Source organism: Hydractinia symbiolongicarpus, chromosome 10, assembly GCF_029227915.1.
Source record: "Hydractinia symbiolongicarpus strain clone_291-10 chromosome 10, HSymV2.1, whole genome shotgun sequence".
Taxonomy (NCBI): domain Eukaryota; kingdom Metazoa; phylum Cnidaria; class Hydrozoa; order Anthoathecata; family Hydractiniidae; genus Hydractinia; species Hydractinia symbiolongicarpus.
The window spans coordinates 11,406,325-11,424,412 of NC_079884.1; the positions used below are offsets into that span (position 1 = coordinate 11,406,325).

The 18,088-nt window shown below is 34.4% G+C and overlaps 2 protein-coding genes and 1 long non-coding RNA gene across 3 annotated transcripts; all 3 read right to left on the minus strand.

Annotated features, from left to right (window-relative positions):
* Positions 1-1,728: 1,728 nt before the first annotated feature.
* LOC130613176 (uncharacterized) lies at positions 1,729-3,234 on the minus strand. Its single transcript, XM_057434503.1, has 2 exons — positions 2,959-3,234; positions 1,729-2,226 (listed from the first exon to the last, which is right to left on the minus strand). The coding sequence occupies exons 1-2, from the start codon at positions 3,094-3,096 to the stop codon at positions 2,035-2,037; spliced, it is 330 nt and encodes a 109-aa protein (XP_057290486.1). The 5' UTR covers positions 3,097-3,234; the 3' UTR covers positions 1,729-2,034.
* Positions 3,235-6,735: 3,501 nt separating this feature from the next.
* LOC130662455 (uncharacterized) lies at positions 6,736-12,434 on the minus strand. The gene is made up of 2 exons (XR_008989020.1): positions 8,620-12,434; positions 6,736-7,181 (listed from the first exon to the last, which is right to left on the minus strand). It is a non-coding gene; the product is annotated as an uncharacterized LOC130662455 (long non-coding RNA).
* Positions 12,435-12,483: 49 nt separating this feature from the next.
* LOC130612854 (potassium voltage-gated channel subfamily D member 2-like) lies at positions 12,484-16,192 on the minus strand. Its single transcript, XM_057434197.1, has 3 exons — positions 15,879-16,192; positions 15,113-15,333; positions 12,484-14,409 (listed from the first exon to the last, which is right to left on the minus strand). Exons 1-3 carry the CDS (start codon positions 16,114-16,116, stop codon positions 12,484-12,486), a joined length of 2,385 nt encoding a protein of 794 aa, XP_057290180.1. The 5' UTR covers positions 16,117-16,192.
* Between the last annotated feature and the right edge of the window lie 1,896 nt (positions 16,193-18,088).

Sequence of the window (18,088 nt, forward strand, 5' to 3'; positions counted from 1 at the left end):
ATCAAGAAAAAAGATGTCCCGTTTCTGTAAACATTAAAAAACTCAGAATCCGTTTAATAAATTCTTCTGTTTGTGATTTTCTCTTTTATTTAACAGCGTTCTTAGAGTCAGCTTTACTGTGCATAAAATGAAGAAACGAAGTCGTAACTACTTTACGTGAAATTTTATCCGTCTCTCATAAACTGCCGGAAAAAACCTACAAATGCTGCTCTAACGATATACTGCAACGTTTACATAACCGTTTACTGCCTAAAACTGCAAGAACATAATTTCCAGATGAGACAAGTATCTACAAAATAGTGAGTGGTGCCCGTCTCTCCACCTTCGTGGATTTTAATTTACTGTCCTGCACATGATTTTTTATAAACAATGTCAGAAAAAAACCATGTTGGAGAACATGTAAAAGTTATGTTGTCTGTCAAACTACCAAAAATTCTCTACGCACTGAACTAAGCAAATGGAACTTAAATTTTTATGAGTGCACCACTTGCTCCAGGGACGCGCCTGTCTTATCACAATAGCTTGAATAATTGTTGTGGTTCTTTTTCTTTTATCTCTTTTATTTTATCTCTGTGATTGATTTCATTGAAGTTCCTTTGTTGTCCTAAATTTAAATTGTTGTATGTCATTCTCGTCTTAAGAGCTTTTCAATGATTATCTCGAAAATTATCTCGCGAATGATTTTAAACTGTTTTTACGTAAAAGACCAACACCCGTCTCTAATTCATAAGTGTCTTGTGTCTGCTACCTGACAGAGAATGTTTCATGGTAACAATTTTCGTAATAAATTATGCACACCATGAACAAGCGTGTTCTTGTGGTGTGTGAACTTGCCAATCTTGTGCTCTATTTTTTATTACTATGTTTTTAATTAATTTAATAGCAGCAAAAAGACATTACATGTTTTTTTATATAAGCAAATTAAGCCTCAGATAGGGTTTGTTTTAAGCATATCCTAAGCCTTTGTGAGTGTTTTTAATTTCCCAATTCGCTGCGCTCTCGACCGAAAAAAACCTTATTTATTTTCTTATTTCTGCGACAGGGAAGACTCAAAGAACTTTGACTAGTAGTGTGTCATCTTGAGTTATGAGTGTGTCATCTTTGTTATGGTAGTGTGTCATCTTAGTAGTATGTCATCATTAGTTATGAGTGTGTCATCTTGGTTATGGTAGTGTGTCATCTTAGTTATGAGTGTGCCATCTTGGTTATGAGTGTGTCATCTTGGTTATGGTAGTGTTTCATCTTAGTTAGGAACCGTGTGCTATCGGTATTCATAACACAATATAATACATCTATATCTCCTACGAACTAAATTACAACCACTAATTTACAATCGAAACGTTTCCGAAATTGTGGCTAAGATGGATGCGAATCTATGGGGAAAAATATCCTTAGACCCAGTGTTACAGGCACTAAACCTCCAAGGTTAAGGGTATCGTTAAAAAAATCACCGATTTTAACAACATAAACTTTTCACAACAAAACTGCTTATATTATATATAAGCAAACAGTTTAACGCGTACGGTTCGAGAACTAATAGATATGTGAGCGCTTCCATGCCCTTTAAAAACTTAAAACCACGTGACCTGCCTTGGCCATACATACGAAAATAAATTCAATGATGTGTATTTTCTTGTTATGAGTATTTATTTTTATTGGATTTTTTGTTATTCCTTACATACAAAAAGATTTAGGTAAAACCACTATATGGTCTAAATTTTAAAAATGTTGCTGTTCTTCTAAATGTAAAAACAGGATCTTTTCATCTGATCTCATAAGGCAACATTTAAGTTTTTAATTCGTTTGTGCAATGAGTATGACGTAAGCGTACTCCAATCAGGATTGAGGTTTTATCACAAGCATATCCCAATCTAAAATATTGCTATTGGCCGATCCGCAATTAAGGGCTCGGAGGTAAATCCCCTGGGGATGGGAACGTTGGGATAAAAAAGACACAAACAATAGCAGTACGCAAGTTTTTTTCGTCTCAACAAAAGTAAAAAAAACGACAACTTAAATTCAAATTAACAAAAGCTAACAATAACTAGGATAAACACACACGTCAATAGTTGAGTGGAAGGTGCTACCAATACAATCAGCATGGCTTTCGCATGGTATAAAGCCTGTAGTTTTCTCTCCAGATGGCTTCACTTGAGTGTAACACCAGTCAATGCTGGGCGATTTGATATTCTGACATTTTCGTCGACATTTCTTTCCTTTTGTACCCTGAAAGAATAAAGTGCTTTTTAATTAAAAATTTATTTAGTTTCGAATATTCTAGAATGTTGGCATTACGCATCCAATGAGATTTTCTTCTAATTTTAATCACATGGAATAACTTGTGATGACGAAGCGACCATGCGCTACTGCAATCATCTAACTACTAAACAACTTTTGCTGATGGTATACGTGAAGTATGGGCATCATGCTTTTAAAACAACATGGCGACGTAAGACACGTTAGTACAGCCACCTCTTTTATCTATTAAGGCTAAATGAATATGTCCTGGGAACGAGGTTGATGGTCAACGCCTTAGAAACAATATTTGACTTCAACATGTATGTTTTCTTTTCTTTGGAACTATCTAAACCCTATTCGAATTTTAAAAATATGGAACTGGAAATTATTGCAGTTCAGTGTATGCATTAGAGAACGTAAACGTCTTGAAAAAAAGAAAAGTTACAAAACCTTAATAAAAAATCACTTTTTTTCTTTAGAGTTTAAAAAGTCATCTTTGAAAATGAGAAGAAAATGTTCTGGTTACATGCTTTATTTTCTAAATAAAAGCAAAATTATTTTTTTAGATTGGACGTAAAATTTAGCTATTTCTCAATAAAACAAATAGCGAAAAAAATTTTGCAAAAAAAGTGTTCTGGTAAAAGTTTCCCGCGAGATTTTTGCCCATAAACATATAAATATTGCGTTTCTTATAAAGAAAAGATGTAGTACTAAAAGTACCTCATGGCATCCAAAATCAAAGTTGTTCGCTCTGCACCAAGGTAGTGTTTCATCACAACTTATGCTGCGTTTTGCTTCATGCACTCCTCTTCCAAACGAACAAACCACAAGCGATAGAAACAGTAAGATAGTATACATTTTCCTTGACTTACTCGGAGCGTACCATTACAGGTATGGCTATGCTAAGTTGAATTCAATCGTATTATATTGCTGCGCTGAGCTATATAATATATGCCATACCCATGTGAAGTCGGGTTTTTTTGAAAAAATAATTGTTTTAATTGTTTTCGGTCAGATTTATTCAACTTTTGCAGCAGGCGTAGAAAAATATTCAAATTGATAATTTCCCAGCGGAAAGGAAAAAAAATCCATATTTATTATAATTTTTATAACTTTATAATTTAATAAAAATGAGCAATTTTAATAAGTGATTTGGGAAATGGCAAGTAGGCGTAAATTAATTACACACCATGTCTGTGGGACCCTCCTTAATTTTGCACTCCAAAAGACTTAAAACAAAATTGACAATCCTGAAGTATGTCATAATTTAAAAAAGTGGAGAAAAAAGGCTCCCGAAAATACGAAGGCGTAATTTGGGATCGTGAGAACTTAACAAGATGATATGTGATTGTAAATTTAACGTTTTGATGTATTTAAATGCATTTAAATAGACAGCTATTCTCTAAAGCATTTTTTAAATGCTTTAGAGAAAAGCTGTCGATTATATAAAATATGGAAAATAAGATTTTCATCAGAACCAGCTGTTGAACCAACTTTTTCTCAGGACATCCCAACTTTTGATGGTTAGTGCGAATTGAATTTGGAGGTAGATTACAAAAAAACGTTTTTTACAGTGTAACATTCTAACTGGAATTCTCCTAATTTAACGCAATGAAGAATTAAATTATCATTTTTTTACGCAATGAGAATCTGCACTTTAATCTATTCCACAGGACTACCCTCATTTATACAAAATAGTGTCACGAGACGACTTAAACTGGTCCGATCATTTTATCATAGGCGTAAAAATACCCCCGAGATAATGTTCTGAAGCCTAATAATGCACAGTTTTTTAATTTCGTTCCTGGGGTATTTTGTTTTTATGATAAACAGTGAAGTTGGCTGAGGGGTCAAGAGACCTGGAGATGAGGCTAGCAGTTCGTCCTTCTATTACCAGTGCATGAAAAAGTCAGTATTTTTAGACTATATATCCATATTTTTTCTGTTATACACACTTGTCCCGATTTTATGGCTAAAATACCATTATCTTTCACCAAAAATATTCATCCTCAACAATTCCTCCTTAAAATATAGCGCATTATGTAGAAATTTAAGACGACCTTCATTATGCTACACTGCACGAGGTTTAACTTTCGATAGCATTTTACTTTAAAATTTTCAGACATGCTTGGTGAACCATGCAGCCATGATACGGTGTGCGGAAATCTTTTTATTTGGATTTTTTTTCTTTTAACACTGTTCGATGCAGCAGGGGATGCTTACAAAGAATCTTTTCAAAAAAAACAAAAGGCTATTGTTAAAAAAATAAGAATGAACAAAAAAATCCGCACATCGTTTTAACAGGTTCATTTAAAAACAGAAGCTGATGAAAAATAAAGAGATTGTAAACAGTTGGAGCTCGTAGAAGCCGATTTTTTTCTTGTTTATGATACATTTTGTAATAAAAATTTTTGCTGACTCAGCCATTTTAGTGTTAAGTTAAAATCATTTTATTATGTATTAAGGCCTATATTTTTAGGAAATAGTAAAAAAATGGTATAAATGAAACACTGAGTAAATAATTCAACTATGTAGACAGCTAAGTACGATATAACACAAGTTTTATTGCCGAATTGAAGTCTTCTACTGCCTAACTTTGATATGCACTCCTCAATAGAGTCACTGGTGGTTACACAAAATCCTATTCTCAGGATATTGTTACACTTGGATAATATTGGAGAACTAGTCGTTAGCCCGTGGAAAATCCACGGGTTCGCCCGTCCTTTTTATACCGCATTGCGTGCTACCATTTTGCGTGACAGACAGGCAGACGTATACAGGTATTATAATATAGACTAGTCGTTACACCGTGGAAAAATCTACGGGTTCGCCCGTCCTTTATATTTACCTGTCGCAGCAAGGTGGATAAAAATATATCGCATTTGATATTCGTGTTTCCGCAACATCATTTTCTAACTCAGCGGGGGGTCCGCGCAGAGACAGACAGACGACGGCTATTATTATAGAGACTAGTTGCTAGCCCGTGGAAAAATCCACGGGGTCGCCCGTCCTTTAAATTAACCAGCTGCAACAAAGTGGACAGAAATATATCGCATTTGGTATTGATGCGCATTTTAAAAATTTCGTGTTTCCGTTACGGGACACGGCTTTCGCGGACACACAGACAGACAGACGACGGCTATTATTAAAGAGATTTTCAGCGACGTAACTTTGTAATATAAGCGCCAACCATATATTTGAATTAGGTGATAAAATTATCCTACCTCCTTCTAGAAGGAGGCCCAGAAATACAATACAAGGTTCGAGGAAGCAGGCGTTCCTACGTTTCAATCACCTTTCACGGAACTAATGCGTAATTTATAGAATGAAAATGGAGTAAAATCCTGAGCTAGAATATTCGCAGCAGAATAACTGAATAAAAAACTCCAATTCTCTAACAGACATCATGGATAGTTTAGCGCGCATTTAGAATTACAACAGCGAAAAACCGGCCTAAGTGATGTAAGTTTGATCTATTTGCGGGTAATCTTTGCTGAGTTTACTTTAGAGGTTAACCGCTAAGAAAGCTTTTGATTGTTGTTGGAACACTGATTTACTTATTTATTATATTTTATATTTTTATTTAGAGTTGTAATATATTATCTTAGGTTACCCGAAGATGGCATCTAGCATGCAAGAAGCTGACCAAATCCAGAAAATTGTCGAAAATGGTAGTTAAAGGCGTTGCTGCGCTGTTACTTCCTCGTTTAGTGGCGATAAGTGCCGCGTTGTAATATATCCATGGTTTTACCACCTAAACCAAAGTTTATCACAAGAGGTAGTTGCCACGGTATTCTCTAGTGAACCCCGTGCCTTACAATGGACACAAAAACTATCGTAGAACTTCAGTTAGTACTTTTAAAGCATACCATAATCTTTGAACATATAATGATAAACAGCGGTGTGCTGTTGTCAATAGTGAGAGGCCTCACTAAACAATTTGCATAGTCACATGGTATTTTCATGGAAAATAAATATTTAAAAAGGGCGTCATTGTCTATGTATACAACAAATGTGCCAGTGGTAACTGAACGTTAAAAAAAAACGTACGTTTTTTAAATTTTTTTTCAAGTAATGAAAAAATGTTTTACGTAATTTTTTAATTTATAAACAGTAGACGTCGCAAAATCTGAATGCCGACTGGTTGCTTCTTGTTTCGCCAGTGTTTTTTTAGTTTGTTTTGTTTTTATTGGAGGGGGGTCTTTTTAAGGTAATTGGGTCTGGAACTAAATTAAATAACAAATCATAAATATTTTGTGTTTTATCTACACCGTGTAAATTTTCCTTACCGAGCTTATATATGTTGTTACATGATTACCCTAGGTGGATCGAGAACGGAAGGCATCTTGGACACGTAATAGGATTATTCCTTAATTAACCTCTTAAAGTAAAATAGCGATTCGTATCTTAATGCTCAACGCCGACAATGCCTTATGATAGTTAATCAAAGTCTTGGACAAAAAAATAATCAAATATGCATCATTCGATGTGCCTCAGTTCAGCATGTCAAACTCTCTTTTTTATTTTCTTCATAATAGACACACAATTATACATTTCAGTTTATTTCCCAAATGTCGATATAAAAAAAGATAAGCGTCGGGATTTTGTATAAAAGTCTGTTGTTATGTTATTGATATGCAACTATTGTAGAGAGCAAAAAATCTATCTCTACAACATTTGTTGTGTAACATCTCTTGTTTCGCTTTGTTCTACAACGTGTTACATTTATGGCAGTGACTGTTTGGAAGATGTGTCCAAGATGGTATACAGTATTCCTAAGAAGTGCAACTAGTCGTTTTTTTGTTCTCTTCGACAGAAATGTTGACTTGATCGCTGTACAATTCACGTAAGGGATATATCAATGTCCCCTGATAACTTCATAAGAAGCAGTCTAGTCTTGCATTAGTTACAATAATGTGGTTCCGGCTTATGATTAAAATTTGCTGAAACGAGATAAGGATATATATAAAATTTACTATGTATTATATGTCGTCGGTGTTGTCGTCATTGCTATTTGTTGCCGGTTGTCGATGTTTGCGTTGTCATCGTCATTGTTTTTTGTAGTTGTTGTTATTATTATTATTATTATTATTATTATTATTATTATTATCTATATAATAATACGCCAGCTCTGCCTGTCTGTCATTGACTTTTGCAAAGTGGATTATATTCTTTACAATTTTCTTTAACAAATTCTATAAAACATCGCCTATAAAATTGTTCTGTAATTTACCAAACTTTAACGTTAAAATAGTATTATGGAGTTTCATACCGCGCAGGTCTGGGCACTAGCGAAGCGCTTGTAGGGACAAATTTTTATATCCCCCGCAGAGCGTAAGGCATTTGCTAAGAAAAACATGCAGTACAAAGAGAATTATTCCCTTTTTTCTTTGTATTTTTACTTTTTAAACTGGCGCGATATATTGATTCTACAATTATTTAAAGGAAGGATACTCAGTATTGACATAAGATTGTATATTATGAAGGTTCAAGACCTAAACTTGTTATTAATTTAATTGCTTCAAGTTGTGGGGTACACTCATCATGAAAAGTTGGCAGTCAAAAGAGAAAGACTAATAGTTTCATGCTCATTAAACAGATACCTAGCTATAATAGCTATAATATTAAAAAACGATTCCAAAATTTCTTATTTTTGTGTTTGCTAGAAACTTTATTTAACTAACCAGGGCGGAGCTACCTACATTTTTTATAAACCAAATTAAAAATTGTCAAAAAGCTGGCCGTATCTGTCTCGTTATAGTTTTTGCTGCTAGGGGTCACACTGGGTCACTCATATATATCATAGCCTTATTCATACAGTAATCAGATATATAGGTGGGTAAGTGCCCAGATGCTAAAAATAGGATCGTAAAAACTCATTTCTAATATCACTCAACTCATAAGTGCAGTTCAAACACCAACTTAGTCCTAAAAATTGCTACGCCTCAATTTTGCATTGGAATAATTTTAATCTGTAAAGTACAAAGTTTCAACCGCTGCGAAGAATAAAATAACATACTGTGGTTAAAATAAACAAATTTAATGGAAAATAACTTTTTAAACAAATTTAGTGACTTTAACTGTTTTCGTCAAATATTTTCGGTTGCCAAATTTTTCTTATGTCAATGTACCAAAATTACTATAGCTATCACAAAATTGTAAAAGTGGACCTTGCCTAAATTTATTCTTGCATTTTACCAAAATTGAGAACACAGTAATACAGTGTAACATGCTATTATCCCTTCCTAGCTAGTTATGTAATACTTATATACAATAATTTCTAACGAAAAGTCAAAGCCAGTCATTATAATCATTGAAGTGTGTATTTTATTTTCAGTCGATTTCATCTGTGCTCTTTTTTATATAACTAGTTAGCTATACCTTGCAAATAAATCCTTTATTAAATGCTCTTCCACATTAATCCATGTCAAACTTGCAGATCCATGTATAGCTAGCTTGATAGCTATAGCTTACTGTAAAAAAACTTCCTTTATATAAATCTTTCTATAGCTAGCTGTAATTTTTATTTCTTCTTGCCAAAGTGCACTGATAATGATAGAATAGTGTTTCTTTTTAACCATTACTTTATTCCTCACAACACAAAATGTATGGTATATGTAGCTTGCAACTTCAGTAAGCTAACCCCTAAAACCAACATCAACAATATATCTTCTCTTGTTTCTCTATAAAAGTCAGTAATTTAAGTTTTCTTCGATTCCAACATCTTACCCATGTCAATATACCACAAAGAGGGTTAGCAACATTTAAACGTGTTATTAAAAAGCAAAACGTCAGTTAAAGTAAAAAATTAGTTGAAGAAACATCAGGCTGGATTTTGCATTTCTGCCTCTTTTCGCAGCACTAACCAGAATAGTTGTGAAAAACTGACCATGAAAATTATTTGGGCTATCGAGAGAAATGAAAACAAGCCAAAAATTTGTCCCTACAAAGCGCTTTGCCAGCGCCCAGACCTGCGCGGTATGAAACTCCGTAATTGACGTCAAAGGAAAGTTAATTAAGATCCAAACCGAGGTCCCCGAATCCGTTTCGGAATGCACGGGTTGGTGACGTCATTAAAAAACCTTCAATCTCTGCAACCGTTTGTCAAAAGTACATGATCTTATACATTTTCTTGATCAGCGTTTCAAGATCTATACGAAGGAGGCAACAGGTACATGAATTTCTGAAAAATTTTTTTTGTGTTTTCACGGGCCTTTGCTGACGTCAGCACAATTTTTAAACCCGTATATCTCCTTTTGCGTTCCTCGGAAACATATCATCCTATACATTATTTTGATCAGCGCTTCAACCTCTACACATTACAATAAATCATTTATTGTAATGTGTAGAGGTTGAACGCTGATCAAAATTATTTATTAAATGAATAAAATAAACTAGCTGTTTCCCGTGGAAGAATCCACTGTATTCCATTTAATTTATGTAGCAGATATATGTCCATCAAAAAACAAACAATACAGCAGTGTGCATCTTACATCTGCATTATTATATAAATGACCAAAAAAATTAAGGGTTTTCAACAACTGCAGTATTTATGTGACATTTAAAATCTAAATCTACTAAAATTACTTGCTCTGACCATCTGACAAATGCGAAAATTATTCGGAAAGAAGTTTCCAAAAGCATTTCAACATACATCTCACCCATAAAATTTAATCACTTTAAACGCCACATATATACAAAAAAGCTGATCAATGTCAAACACAAATCTCTCTCATTGTATATGTTAAAATCAGTTAGTTTATTGCAAACCCTGCCAAAGGTTGACACACAATGTGAAAAATAAACAATAAATTTTGCCTAAGTTGAAATTTTTATCTAAGGTGTTAAAAAGGGATTTGCAAGGATAAATTAAAATGCTATAAAACATTATTTGATATATTGCATACGGTCCTTCCTCACTAAACTTTAGACAAAATGCCAACAAAATAACGGTGTTTAAATCTAAAATTAATGAAGTCCTTTTAGCAACTTGCATGCTGTTTTACCATCAATAAAGTAAACAAAATTTCAAATCTCACATAGTATTCTGTCACAAATTTTCATAATATATATATATAAGTCATAATGAGTCATGTTAAACAACAGCAATCAATCTGTATATAAGTTCATTTTATGTCAATTTTTGCACCAATTTTGCAACACAAAACACAAATTCTAAATAATACTAAAATCTCTTATTTTGGTCCTTCGCATACCGACGGTCTCCCACAAAAGTTTAATCAAAATGTAAAAAATGAGAGGTAACGACAAAATCAAAGTTTGCAAAATTTAACTATTTCAGTACATATATCTACTGCATATGCCCTCTAAAACAATATTTTAATCCAAAATGCCAAAGAAAAACAGTTTGCAACAAAACTATTATTAGTTATTTCGATAATATTGCATACACTCTTTCCTCACAAAAGCTTCACAAACTGTAAAAAAAAGAATAGTTGTAGGGAGTGCTTCTGATTCAACAAAAAAAGTTTTTTTGACATATTGCATCTAGCCCTTACCCATTAAATCTTACACAAAATTTCCAAAACTATATACGATTTAGAACACATCAAATTTAAATCGAGAAGGATCAGTCATTTCGATATATTGCACGGAGTCCTCCCCAGTAAGAATTTATACAAAATATAGAAAAACAAAGCTTGCAAGGTGTAAAATTGAATTCTTCTTCTGTGTATATATATATGGTCCTTCCTCGCAAAATTAACATAAAATGTCAAAAAGGTTCAAATATAACATCTAACACAACAAAAATCAGTTCTATCAGTATATGTCATGCCATTGTCTTCCACCAAATGTTCCCCTTAAAGTTTCACAGACACAGCCTGTAAATTAAAAACAACTAAGATCAGGTTTAAAAAGAAAAAAATAGCTTACAAAGAGTATAAAATTGAAATCAACAAAGTAGCTCTTTTGGTGTATTAAATATAAGCCATACGCACAAAAGTTTACACTAAATGTAAGAAAATGGTTGTGTTTAGTATATAATTCTAAATTAAGAAAAGTCAGTTCTTTTAGCATGCTGATTAAGGTTTTTGCCCACAATTTGAAACAAATTAAATTTACATTTTAAAAATAAGTAATTTCTGAACTTTATTTTCAGAATATTTGGAGGAAAAGAACTTCGCAAACCAAAAAAAACCCAGGAAAATGTTTAAAATTTTCAGGGTTAATAACGTTTGATGTGTTTTGTGGGAATATATATACTGGGAATCTTTAGTTTAAAGCTAGCATTAGCTAGCTACAGCAGCTAATAGCTAGTCACTTAAATATAAACTGGAGACTTAGCTAGGTATAAAGAACATGGCTACATATATATATATATATATATTCCTAGCTAGCTAGCTAGTTGTTGGTGGTGGTTGGCTTTTTATGATGCTAGCTATAAAACATGTCCGGCAACAATAATATAATCAAAACTGAAAATAAAACATGAAAAAACCTTACAGAACCTTGCTATGATTAATTTATAAAACCATGCTCTTCTTTAAATGTTTTTTTAAAGATTTATTTTGAATGAAAGAGTAGAGAATACTCAAAAAGAACAGCCATCTTTTTCGTAAACACAATTTCCGTTTTATGCTAGGAACTTCATTTAACAGTCCGTATGCTTTGTGAATATCTAATACCGTTTCATATGTAGCGATACCTATATATATATGCTAACATAGAGTTTTTTGGCATAAGGGTATATATATTTATATCGTTATTAGCAGCGGGTATATATTTACACCTTATGTGCGATTTCTATGAAGTACATCCCTAATCTTTTTAGTTAAATTTTAGCGTACAGCCACGTCATAAGAAAGTAACCCGTGATTTCCGTGTCGTGGACTCACAGTTTTAGTCACGCAAGGGAATTAATATATAAGATTTCTCTAACTTTTTTGGGATCTTCACTGCTGACGTCAGCAAAACATCTAAAACAGCCTATTTTTCCATTGCCCATCTGCCTAAGTGGATTTCTCCACGGGCCTTATCGACTAGTTATTATTAATATTATTGTTGCTGTTGTTGTCGTTGTCATTGTCGTCGTTTTTGTCGTCGCCGTTGTCATCGTCGTCGTCGTTGTCGTGGTTGTTGTTGTTGTTGTTGTTGTTCTGACTATTGTTATTGTTGATGTCATGGCAGTGTCGCGTTCTTCGTTGTGGCCGTTGTCGCAGGTAAAAATATCCTTATAAATCTTGTTAATGTGGCGATCTGGTAACAAAACTGCGTGTAGTTAACTTACAAGCACATTACTTCATCCGCTGCTTTCGGACTCATTTTTGGGGACACCGGGACAGGTGTGTACATCAGCGAAGTTTCACATGTTGGTAATGATACGGCACCTGGTGACCAATCACCTGCACACGGTGACTTTTGATTGGTGTTTTTAGTTTTAAAACATATCGATGGATCCAGGCTATTTTTTTTTCCCGCGTTAATCTTCATAATTAGATTTTCTGGCACACTTTCGCTTCTCTGGCGCTGTCTACGCACGTGTAGGGCAGAAGTCTCCACCGGTGATAAACGTATAGTGGATGGATGCTCACTAGATGCTTCTTTTAAAGGTTTTGCTTGTTTTGTACTATGAATATCAGGTTGGTGAAAAATATATGTCTTGTTCTTATTACTGTCAAACGTCTTTTTCTTCCACTTTACGCCGAATACACTGGCCATAATGACACCGTTGCGTCTTCCCATTCTGCCATAAGGGCTTTTGGCCTGTATACTAGCTAGTGATTCGCTTATACTGTCGACACTGAGAGCAGAATTAGGTGTGGCACTGTTGTAACCAGAACTTACTGATCCACGGTGAGAACTATTCAAATGTGGCGATAAAAAATGATTCTGTGAGACACTTGAGTTCTTCGTGATTTTCTTCGTGCTCGGTTTGAATTTAAAAATTACCGAAGTGTCTTTGTTTTTTGTCGTTGATGGCTCGTATTTTGCCGGTGATGGTTCGTATTTTATCTCATCGGACACTTTGTCGTCATTGTTATTGGAATAAACACTGGGGGGATCGACTTGTATAATCAATTGATTATATTTGAACTTAGGAACTGAATCCCTTTCATCGGCTGTTGATGAGGGCATGCTTTCTCTTTTCGAAATTTCTGGATAAACTCTACTCAATTTTCTAATATTACTAAACGAAAAATTTCCATTCTGTTCTCGCTTCTCTGGAAATTTATTTAAAGCAAAAGTATTTTTAATAATTCCTGTTTTCATGTCTCTCTTTTCATGAAGTAGATTGTTTGAGGATGGACTAGATGGGGCAGAATTATGGAACGAGTAGTTGTCATACTGGTGCATGCTGCTGTAAGAATGCACTGTTGGTGTAATTGGTATTTGTGTCGACGCGGTGCAGAAGCTACTTTGCGGAACAGATAGGGGATTCAACAATCCTGAACTTAACCAGCTATGTACCGATGCAAATTTTCTTACAGCATTATTTTTCAAATCTGTTTCTTTGTCGTCTGATCTGAGCTTAGCTTGATAATGCGAATAATACAATGAAAAATTGCTGACAATAACAGGGACGGGCAAAGCTATAACAAGTACGCCACACAGTGCACACAAAACACCAACACATTTGCCTGGAAACGTGATAGGAACGACGTCGCCATATCCAATTGTTGTCATAGTAACAATGCTCCACCAAAATGATGCAGGTATAGAAGGAAACATTATACTGTTGGAATCTTTTTCGGCGTAATACACGAGGCTTGAAAATATGATTACTCCAATGAGTAAGAAGAATGCGAGTAAACACAACTCGCGGAAACTCGCCTTCAATGTATGACCAAGTACTTGCAAACCGTACGAATGGCGGGAAAGTTTTAAAATTCGAAACACTCGAATTAGTCGAGTAATCCTGAGAACAATAATTGTTTTCACGTTTTCAGATACAGTAAGCGAGATAAAAAATGGTGCAACTGCGCAAAGATCCACCCAATTCATGAGATTTTGGGCGAATTTTACTTTATCTGGACATGTTATTAGCCGTATGATAAACTCGAAGGTAAACCAAACGACGCAAATAGTTTCTATGGTAACTAGCGCTTGTGCTTGGAATGAAGCAGGAGTTTTCGAGAAATAATCAACAGTTTCCAAACAAAACACTATTACTGATAGAACGATAAACATCATCGAGATAAAAGCGAAAATCTAAAAAAAGATTGGGTTTATTAACTTTGAATACGGCGATGTGCTGAGAATAAAACTACATCAACTATACAAGTTAACTCATTTTGGAAAGATAAAGATTCGAATGACAGAATATTCGTCGGGATAAAAATGTTGAGCTTTTTAAAATTGAGGAGGGGGAGGGAGGTGGGGGTTGAAGTTAATTAAAAAGAACATTCGAAACTAGAATACAGGCCCTAAAACACCAGGCAGAGGAGGCTGAGGGTGACGATAGCCTCTCCACAGTTTTTTAGTAAAGAAAAAAATGAATTCTAAGAAGAAGGACTAAAATGGGCTATGTAGAGAATTTAGTCCTCCTTCTCCTTGCACGACCCCTACCCCTACGCATACGCATACATACGCATACAAAAAACCGTGTCGTATATTTCTAGGCTAGCAAAAGTTTTGCAGACACTTCTATATGCTCGTCAATCTTCGCCGAAATGTATGCTTATAGTTTTATATTTTATAAAAAGAATTAATTTGCACAAAAATGCATGAAAAAAATATTGTCTTTGCGAAATCATTAAAAATTCCTTCGCAAGAATAAGTCAATTACCTCTTTTAGGTAACATACATCATACATGGACTCCCGCTATCTTTCTCCGTCGCATTCTTTGTTCCCTTGCGAGAGAGATTTAACAATGTCTTAAAAAACGAAATTTAGTAAGATGCTCAACAGTACCTGTGCGAACCTTGAAGTATCCGGATATTCTAAAATCGACCAAATAATCGACAAGCCATTTTTGTAACCCTGCTTTAAACGCCCTTTTCTTGTAGCAGGTGGCGATGGTAAAGAAGAAACATAGCTCTCATTGTTGAAATCATGATTTGGCGAGACGATGTTGGATTGTAGATTCATATTCGCTTCTTTCCGTTTATGATAATTGTCTGAACAACACCAACCTGAACAGAACGGATTTATTTCTTATTTTTGAGATATAATCATTTGTGATATTAGTTCGCCATTCTAAACGGATTTGAGCCTACGCTAAATAAAACAACGAGCACCATGCAGGAAAAAAAAATTCGCGAAAATTTTCAAAAAAATTCAATGACATTATATTTTCAACACATTGTACTAAAAATGCGAACTATTTGTTTCGTTGTATATTTCTTTTAAACATTGATTCCGTTGTCGATAATTAGCAAAAATATTGTTAAAAATGGTGTATGGATGGTTGCTAAGCAAAATATTTCCATTTTAGTGAAATAAACGGGGTATGACATGTTTGGCGCATTGAACAGTGTTGAAAAACTGTGATCTCTAAAGGAATGTGATTTAATCTTAGCTAAGTGTACTAGACTAGAAACATTTACTCGCAACCTCGTCCCGTCAATCTCGTCCCTATGATAGGCATAAAAAAGCCCTCGGGACGAGGTTGATTCCTTCGTAGCGTAAGAGCTAGGACTTTTATCTTCTTTGTTCAGAGTAAAACCAGGATACTTACTGATGGCTGTCTCTTCTATTCCCCAAAACTGCAACTCTTCTGAAAACTCAGCTCCACATACATCTGAGGGACAGTGTATTTTACCAACTCGGTAATAATTTAAAATATAAGGGAACCAAAGAGGATTACGATCAAAGAAAAATTCTCCCGCTATAGGATCATAATTAGGACTTTGTGTATTTTTCTGTGCCACCCAATGTAGCCGGGTGTCGGGCGCCATGTTGAGTGTGCTTGCCATCACTTCATGTCGGAAGCCACCAACATTAACCACTATTTTCTCGTCCCCTTCGTTCACTCCCAAATGAAGAAATTCGTTTTTGTCCCACTAAAATAATACACGGGATGGAAAATAATTTAAAAGTTACAAAAGTGTTCTGTAAAATATACACAATTAGCGGGAAGTTCTTTTTTCAAAACAAGTAAGAGTGGTGAACTTTTTGCGTTGAACTTGAATATTCTAATAATCACTTTCCGAAACTACAATCGCGGACAAAATATGTTGAAACAAGACAGCTAGTTTCTCAAAGTTCACTAGTCAATGTTCAGAGGACTAAGGACACCAACACGATCGTTTCCCCTGAATTTCGGAGCCTTCGTGGTCCCCGACGTAAATTATTTCGGTTTGCGAGCGTGCTAAAGAAATGTGAATAGCAACTTTTTAACGCTGTCTGCTGGCCTGCGTGTGTGCAAAAGTCGCAGAGCATCGACTTCTTGACAGTTTTGTCCATATTTGAATGAGGAAAAAACTGCCTTCGTCTCAATATTTTTTGCAAGTAAAAAAGTTGAATACATATTTATTTCGTCAGCTAGTTGTCCAGTGTGTTTTAAATTCAGTTCAGAAATTGATGTTAGACCATATACTCTATTGACATTTTACACATGGTCCTAGAAAAATGTGGAAACGTTGGTCGTATCAGATAAGGTTGTTTCTTTATTATAAATGGGGAAACAAATTAAAATTTCTCACACAGAAAGGAAAAGACAGCTGCAAAATCATACAATGTAAAATATGATATGACATAATCTCTGTAGCTACTATATTCTTTATTTTTGTTAATGAAATAATTACAAACAAATTTTTGTGATGTTTTGTAAATATATACAGCTGGTCGTTTTTTTCCATGGTGGATCAATATGCATTGCTAAGAAGGCTTCGAAAATGTGTAAGGAAGTATAAATAACCAGATTTTTTTTTACACTTACGTAACATATTTTTACATGGATGGGGAAATCTCACATTTAATGGTAATTACCTAGCAACAGCTTTGGGGAAGCACCAAAGTAACAGATTTGCACAAATAAAAAATATGCATGGTGGATCACGATTTTTTTCCTCAAGAACTCATCCAAATTAGTTTAGTTTTTTTAAAAAAAAGAAACACTTTATAAAAAACTGACTAGTAGCCAACTAGCTGTGAGAATATAATTGTTTTGTGTAAGAAGGTTGTTTCACATATGCCTCGCATCAATTATTGACTTTCCAACCACTTCACCCAAATGTTTTAATACTTTAGACGGGATGGTCAACAAAACACATCGCGCCATTGTTAGAAAGCATTCGTTAACCTCAACGTAATAAAAAATCGTTACTTTCACACATTTTGCGAACTTTATAATGAAATATACTTCTGCTTTACTTGGTATCCCGCTGCTGTAAACAATTGCTCGAAAAACCCCGTGCAAAGAAATGGACAAAAATGGAGGGAATAAAATTATAAATGTCAATAATTTACCTGGATGGGAGATGGTGGCAAATTAAGAATAGCTGGCATTTGTAAACTCTTTAATGGCGCAGACGATAGTTTGTTTATTTTTTCGTCTTTTTTTTATTAAATGCTCTTTATCATCTTTTTATCTTTATCATTCCTTTCATTTGAACACCATATATGGAACTCACGCAACACGCATTTTGTCACAGAAAACGTAACGCCAAGATTTATAAACATCTCAGCGCCCTTGCAATATTGACAACCGGGTGTGTTATACAAAGAAAGTTACACATTTTAATTAAAGAGAAAAAACAAAAAGCGTGGGTTTGTTTTCTACATATGTACCCCCCGTGTTTGGTTTACTACCGAAATAACCGCAGAAGCTGTAGAAACTTTGCGCGCAGGTGAAAATTTCTAAATGTTGAAAGTAAAAAATTATTTAAGCACGCATAGTTATGATGGAATGGTTGAAATAATAAGTGATCAATATTGGACTAAAGA

What these genes read in the sequence shown, in the direction of transcription:
- LOC130613176 (XM_057434503.1), bottom strand. Translation starts at nt 3,096, where the DNA reads ATGTATACTATCTTACTGTTTCTATCGCTTGTGGTTTGTTCGTTTGGA. An exon ending in TTGATTTTGGATGCCATGAG is followed by an intron (nt 2,227 to 2,958) that starts GTACTTTTAGTA and finishes TTATTCTTTCAG; the next exon opens with GGTACAAAAGGAAAGAAATG.
- LOC130612854 (XM_057434197.1), bottom strand. Translation starts at nt 16,116, where the DNA reads ATGGCAAGCACACTCAACATGGCGCCCGACACCCGGCTACATTGGGTG. An exon ending in AATAGAAGAGACAGCCATCA is followed by an intron (nt 15,334 to 15,878) that starts GTAAGTATCCTG and finishes CGTTCTGTTCAG; the next exon opens with GTTGGTGTTGTTCAGACAAT. An exon ending in ATACTTCAAGGTTCGCACAG is followed by an intron (nt 14,410 to 15,112) that starts GTACTGTTGAGC and finishes ATCTTTTTTTAG; the next exon opens with ATTTTCGCTTTTATCTCGAT.